Here is a 6973-nt window from a genome sequence, read left to right on the forward strand (position 1 = left end):
GTGCTGCTGGGAGTTGTAGTTTGAGTCTTGCTGATTTAGATGCGGTAACCTCACGAAGTCTCAAAAGCCAACCACAGGGGGTTATTGGTGTAGCCGGCCCGATGGCATAGTTCGCAGCTTGTTTGCTGACTTTAATATCTATGGGATGGTAATTTTCTTTATGGGCAGTCAGGGTAGGGCTTTCCCTGCTCCTAAGGACTACGATTCCCAGTAATGCACAGCAGCTGAACAAAAAAGTCAGGAACTCAGGTAATCATGTAGCTAAGGTTTCCGGTGCTCCATCGTATTTATTACTATGTGTTAGCTTTGCTGTTGTCATCTGATCCTCTCCCTGAACCCTTCCTTTCAATCCTGGTTCTACACCGTCCCTCCTGGAGCCTTCGGACCGGAAGCCAAAGGAAACATTTCCAGGGAAGGAGGGGATTTGCACAATTCGCCAACTTTGATTTTCTGGATAATAAAATAGTGGCACAGTGACTATAAACTACGACAGAGAAACTTTATTACTATCTGCAGCGTTCGGTTGGGAGAAGAGAGAGAAGGGATCATGCCCGGAGGGGTCTCCTGCTCAGGTGACTGAGAGCTTTTTGTTCGTTTTCTGGCTGTCTTGCAGAATAGGAGGAGATGGATATAGTGCATTGGATATAATGCAGGAGAACCTTATTTAGGGAAGATCTCGAGGAAATATCTACAAGGAAGGTGAACAAAATGATAACGTTAATCTTATAAGGTGTAACGGGAGACGGAGCTCAAGGGAGGTACCGAAAGTTTATGGAAAGGAGGATTATCACCTTAACACTATTCCCAAAGATATGTGCATTTCTATGCAAAATAATACGATTTTGGAGTTTTAGAATGCAGGCAATAGTGTTGTGCAAATTGTGCGATATGTTTCTATAGATGTACAAGATATGGTGCTACAGTGTGTGTTGTTGTAGTGGTATACTATGTTTGATTACAGTGGGGCCGATACAATAAAGTCGCGTAGAAAGTGGGTGCTTAACAGTCAGCGCCTGCTCTCTTAATACGCCCCAGGTGACCCCAAGGGGGGCGCCATGCAATATTTAAATTAGGGGGTCGCGTTAGCAAGGAGGCGCTAGGGTCACTTGCGCGACCCTAGCGCCTCCGTGCTAATGTGAACCCAATCGGTTTTCTTGACTGCCGTATGCCAGTCACGAAAACTGATGCCGAGTTTATCAGCGTTGGTTTTCCTTACAGGCGGACGGCTGTTACGAAAATTGACACCGGGTTTTGTGATGGGTCCGACGGTCTATTTTTTTTTTACTTTTCTTTCTTTTATTTTTCATCCTACTTAATATCAATCACAAGCAGGCTGATACAGTACAGTGTGCTCCGAAGGAGCGCACTGTTAGCCTCCTATTGCACACGCGTTTTCCCTTACCCCTTATTCAGTAAGGGGAGGAAAACGCGCGTCCAACCCGCGGCCATCAAATGCATGTTGATGGCCCTATTAGGTATGCGTGCGGGATACAGAAAGTAAAATTTGCAGCCAAGCCACACATTTTACTTTCAGAAATTAGCGCCGACCCAAAGGTCGGCGCTAATTTCTTCCAGCGCCGGGAAAGTGCACAGAAAAGCAGTAAAAACTGCTTTTCTGTGCACCCTCTGATTTAATATCATAGTGATATTAAGTCGGTGTCCCGAAAAGTAAAAAAAAAAAAATTTGAATTCGGCTCGCGGCTGTCAGGCCAAAAACCGGACGCTCAATTTTGCCGGTGTCCGGTTTCCAAGCCCATGGCTGTCAGCGGGCTCGAGAACCGACGCCGGCAAAATTGAGCGTCAGCTGTCAAACCTGCTGACAAGCCGCCGCTCCTGTCAAAAAGGAGGCGCTAGGGACGCGCTAGTGTCCCTAGCGCCTCCTTTTCCCCGTTTTTTACCGCGTCACCTAATTTAAATACAGAATCGCGCACACCGGCGAAGGGCCGGTGCGCTCGCTGGGAGAGTGGGCGTTCGTACGCTCTCCCGCGGACTTTACTGAATCGGCCTGAATGATATTAAGTAGGGGGCAGTACAGAAAAGCAGTTTTTTCTGCTTTTCTGTACTTTTTTTTTGATGCGCACAGCTATTAACACTTGCTCGAGGCAGGCATTAATAGATGACAGTTAAATGTGCGTCCGAGATGCACAGTTTTTGGTTGGTTTTTTTTTTGTATTGGGAGTGAATGCCTAATAGCCTAACTTTCATTCAGGCCGATACAGTATGGTGCACTCAGGCCGTCTGGACGCCCGTTTTTGACGCGGTTTTATTACCCCTTAGCACGAGGAAAACGCGTGTCCAACCCCCCCAAAAACTAATAGTGCCTGCAACATGCAAATGCATATTGATGAGCCTATTAGTTATTCCCGCGCCATACAGAAAGTAAAATGTGCAGCCTCCGACTTAATATCATAGCGAGGCCCCAAAGATAAAAAAAAAAAAAAAAAATCAGCCCGCGGCTCGCAAGTTGGAAGACGGACGCTCAATTTTGCCGGCGTTTGTTTTCCGAACCTGTGGCTGTCAGCGGGTTCGACAACCGACGCCGGTAAAATTAAGCATCGGCTGTCAAACTCGCTGACAGCTGCCGCTTCTGTCAATAAGGAGGCGCTAGGGCGCTCGCCTTGGAGCGCTGGCTCTCCCGCACATTTTACTGTATCGGCCCGATTGTACGTTCTTGGAATTTTAAAGCCATGAATGATCTGGGTCCTCCATTCCTTTGTGTGCCTTTAATAAGCTTTGTTCCATCTAGACTACTGTGGTGGCCTCAGGAGGTTCTATGGATTGCTCCTTCGGTAAAGGACATTAAATATTTCCTTTTCTGTGCAGATTTGACATATTTTGGGTTGTGACTGATGGGAGTTGCCTTGTATATTGTGGAAGTTTAGTAATCTATGTATAACTAGTGAAAAATACACAGCATTAATGAGTAGTCTGGTCTATAACAATCTGTATGTGTGCCTGTGGGTGGGGATGTCTCTGCCTATGTGTTTGCATATATATGTATGTGTTTGGGGAAATCTGTGTGTGTGTGTATGTGTGCAAGCTTGAGTGTGCCTATGCCTTTGAACATTACCCTTTCTGTAAACAAATTGTTTTGGTGTTTTGAATAAGTAAATATATTTAAATTGATTCGTAATACCGCACAAAAGGGAGCAATTTTTCCCGCTAGTGAGCAACAAATAGAAATACAATAAATAAATTGATATAAATATCGGGTCAATAGGGATATTTCTGGAGTTGTGAACATTACCCGGCATTGTTCGAGTCATCTGGTCAGTAACAGTCTGTGTATGTGTACCTGTGCCTGTAGGGATGTGTTGTGTGAGGCATGTGGTGCCTGTGCCTCTATGAATATCTGCCTGTTCTCGTGTGCAGGCATGTCTCTGCCTTTGCTTGTGTTGTATCTGTGTGTGTGCTTGTGCCTGTGTCCATGGGTGTGTGTTCGTGTGCCTGTGTGTATTTGCGACAATGTTTTGTAGACAGAGCATATTATCTTTGCAGAGAGCACCTTCCACTGTTACGGATGCAACAGTGTGACTGACCGACTGACATCCTTTTATTTATATATATATATATATATATATATATACACAAGGATTGTTATTATTCTGCATCCATGACAATCAATATATATCTTTTATATATGATATAGATTGTCATGGATGCAGAATAATATCCTTTTTTACCATGGTTGTAATAACCTGCTCCTCGAAGTTTATATGTTTCATGGTTTCATGTTATACTGATTTCTTCTGGAATGCAATTTTATGTTCTGTGTTATGCTTTCTCACCTTTTGGGGGAGGGGTCAGTTATAAATATGAATGAACAAATAAATAAAGCGGAAATAATACAGCATGAACAGTTGAAAATCAGATCTTCATCAGGACCCTGTGCAGGTATCACACTGTCGCACATCAAGTACGAACAGGGCATAGGCAGTGAACCTGAAAGCAGATAAGAACAGGCTTATTCCAAAAAAAATGTGAATGGCGGGGTAACTCAGCAATTAAAATCAAAAGGAAGCATTAGAGCCAAGGAACAGAAATCTCTAGCACAATGCAGCTTTAATCTCAGACCGAGCTAACAGTAATTATTAATTCTGTTTTCAGCAGCTTTTAATGTCCGACCTAGCTAAAAATGGAAGCTTCTTGACTGTGTTACTGTAGGACCAGGTACAGTTTATAGACCCAAAAAAGGAAAATCCCTCGAGTACTTCTGACCCTATGTGACTGTGATTGCTGACAGCACTGTCACCAGGCAGGGGTGGGGGGTATTCATAAAGGATTTGCTCTGGCGATACTTGGGTGACCGTGCCAGCCGTAGGGTTCCTGCTGTCTCCTTAAAGGAGAGTCGCAGGGTTTGGTGGAATGATGCTGCTCATCATTTTATGGCAGAATTTTACTAAAAATTGTAAACAAAAAAAACAAAACTAAACTAAACAAGCCCCCTCCCAGATTTCAGCATGGAGCGTATCTGGTCGGTTCACCTGCTGTGAATTCACAGCCACTGTCGAGACCATTCAGATGCGAATTGCGCGGTACAGCAGCAGGGCCCCGTTCTGAACGCTGCCGCCCCCTGGCTTTCTGAGGCATCGCAGGGGAGCGGCTGCAAGAAGCTCGTAAACGACTTGCTGCAGGGTTTGTGCTGCCGCTTGCCGGGTGGCTTTTCTTTAAAACGCTGCACGGCCTGTGGTGCGTGCGCTTTCCTCTCCTGTACTCTGGCCTTGCGCGCTGGCTGGGCTGCTTTTGCACGGGAAAGCCGTGCTCTCCGTTGGGGGGACAGGTTGTGGCCTCTAGCGTTGCACTAACAGCTCCCTTGGTTTGTTTTAATTCAGGAAAGGATCAGACTGGAAGTGGCGAGAAGAAGTGCGAGGAAGAGCAGGCGGAAGAGTTAGAAGCACGCGAGGTGTCGGGAGAAGCGGACGGGGAGGCTTTGCAAAGCTCTGAGCCGCCCAGAGAAGGAGCCGGGAAACAGAAGGTGTCGCCCTGCTTCCGTTTCCCAGCTTTACAGAGCCACCCAAAGGAGGAGCCGGGAAACACAAGGTGCAGCTCCGTTCGGCGTGAAACCAGCCATGGGGACCTAACAGCCATCGCCGAGTCCGGGAAGAACCCGGCAACAGAGAGACCATTCGTGTGTGAGGAATGTGGGGACAGCTTTGCCCTCCAGTACGACCTTGTAGTCCATCAGGAAATCCATGAGCCAGAGAAACCGTACCCATGCAAGGAATGTGGAAAGAGTTTTATGCGGAAGCTCAACCTCGAGGTGCACCAGCGAATCCACACGGGCGAGAAGCCCTTCACGTGCCTCGTGTGCTGTAAAGCTTTTATCCAGCAGCAGCAGCTCGCGAGCCACCAGAAGATCCATACCGGGGAGAAACCATACTCCTGTGCTGAATGTGAGAAGAGCTTCCGAAACAAATCCCAGCTAGCGATCCACCAGAGAATTCACACGGGAGATAAACCGTACAGATGTCCGGAGTGTGACAAGCGTTTCTGCCAAATGGCTGGCCTCATCTACCACCAGAGGGGCCACACGGGAGAGCGACCTTACCAGTGCCCGGAGTGCGAGAAGAGGTTCAGCTCCAGTTCGGCGCTCCTTAGCCACGAAAAGCTGCACTCGGGTGAGAGGCCTCACAAGTGCAGTGACTGTGGCAAAAGCTTCATCCGGAGAGCTGAGCTAATCAACCATCAGAAAGTACACACGGGGGAGAGACCGTTCCAGTGTTCGGAGTGTGAGAAGAGCTTCATGTACAAGTCGGCGCTCATCGCCCACTTCAGAGCTCACACAGGGGAGAAACCATTTCAGTGTTCCCAATGTGAGAAAAGCTTCCTGTCCCAGTCAGCCATCTTGGTCCACCAGCGAATGCACATGGAGGAGAGGCCATATCCGTGTCCAGAATGTGACAAAAGCTTTAAATCCCAATCGGCTGTTTATATGCATCAACGGATACACACAGGGGAGAGGCCCTATCAGTGCGGTGTCTGTCAGAAGAACTTCACTCAGAAATCAAGTCTTCTGGAGCACCAAAGAATTCACACGGGAAGACCCTACATATGTAGGCACTGTGAGCAAAGCTTTGACAAGAAAGCACAGTTTGTTGCGCACATGAGAGTCCACGCGGGAAAGAAACCGCTTGTCTGCATTATTTGCAAGAAAAGCTTTGATCAAGAGTCATTGCTGCTCCAGCACCACAGGATCCACACGGGTGAGAAACCATTCACTTGTGGCAAATGCAGGAAAAGTTTCCGGCAGAAATGGAGCCTTGCAAAGCACCTGAAGACCCATGCACGTGAGAGACAAGAATGTGATGATAGTTGACACTAGTGCCATCCACCAACTGGCAATCTCTGAGATCTCTTAAAATACTGGAATCCTACACTGGGACCCCAGTAAGACCTCGTTCATTTGAATGTAAGAACAAGAAAATTTCTCCCTGCCCACCAGCTAATATGTTAGAACCAGTGTATGCTGAGACTGTACATCCCAAGCGCTGAAGGAGACCTGGACCTTATGGAAATAGATTATGTGTACGCACACGCAGCTGCTAATGGTGGGCTTGCAAGTCTACTTAGTATCATCGTTGTCTCCAAAGGTTACACTATGAACCAAAAACCATCCAAGGAAGCATCCGTCATCACTCTTGAGATGCCTTTTGGAAACTGAAAACGTGAATTCTAATTCTCTGAGAAACATGTAAGATAGGCAACAGAATTCATAGATGAGCCAGACTAAGATCTTCAAATACGTGCAACAGTGCTATTCTAGGAATACATAAAACAGAAGAAAACCAGGGGGTCTCCTGCAGTTGGTACAAACTGCCTGAAAGGCTACAGAGAAGGTGGTTTACGATGAAACCCAAGCCCTTCCTGATGGCTTAGTAATGGGCAAGATTGTGTAACAAATAGGAACTACAGGGCCAACATTGCCTCTGATGCTTCTCATTGCATCTATGCATTCCTAGTTGTAGTTCCTCAG

General features: G+C 46.8%; 1 protein-coding gene across 1 annotated transcript; it reads left to right on the forward strand.

The window, feature by feature from the left end:
- Window positions 1-267: 267 nt before the first annotated feature.
- LOC115083960 (zinc finger protein OZF-like) lies at window positions 268-6693 on the forward strand. The gene is made up of 2 exons (XM_029588143.1): window positions 268-572; window positions 4833-6693. Exons 1-2 carry the CDS (start codon window positions 548-550, stop codon window positions 6314-6316), a joined length of 1509 nt encoding a protein of 502 aa, XP_029444003.1. The 5' UTR covers window positions 268-547; the 3' UTR covers window positions 6317-6693.
- Window positions 6694-6973: the final 280 nt, after the last annotated feature.

The sequence above is a fragment of the Rhinatrema bivittatum genome, chromosome 2 (genome assembly GCF_901001135.1).
Source record: "Rhinatrema bivittatum chromosome 2, aRhiBiv1.1, whole genome shotgun sequence".
NCBI lineage: Eukaryota > Metazoa > Chordata > Amphibia > Gymnophiona > Rhinatrematidae > Rhinatrema > Rhinatrema bivittatum.

Excerpts from the sequence above, each read along its gene's own strand:
- LOC115083960 (XM_029588143.1), top strand. The coding sequence starts at position 548 with ATGCCCGGAGGGGTCTCCTGCTCAG. Across the intron at positions 573-4,832 it reads CGGAGGGGTCTCCTGCTCAG|GAAAGGATCAGACTGGAAGT; the intron begins GTGACTGAGAGC and ends GTTTTAATTCAG.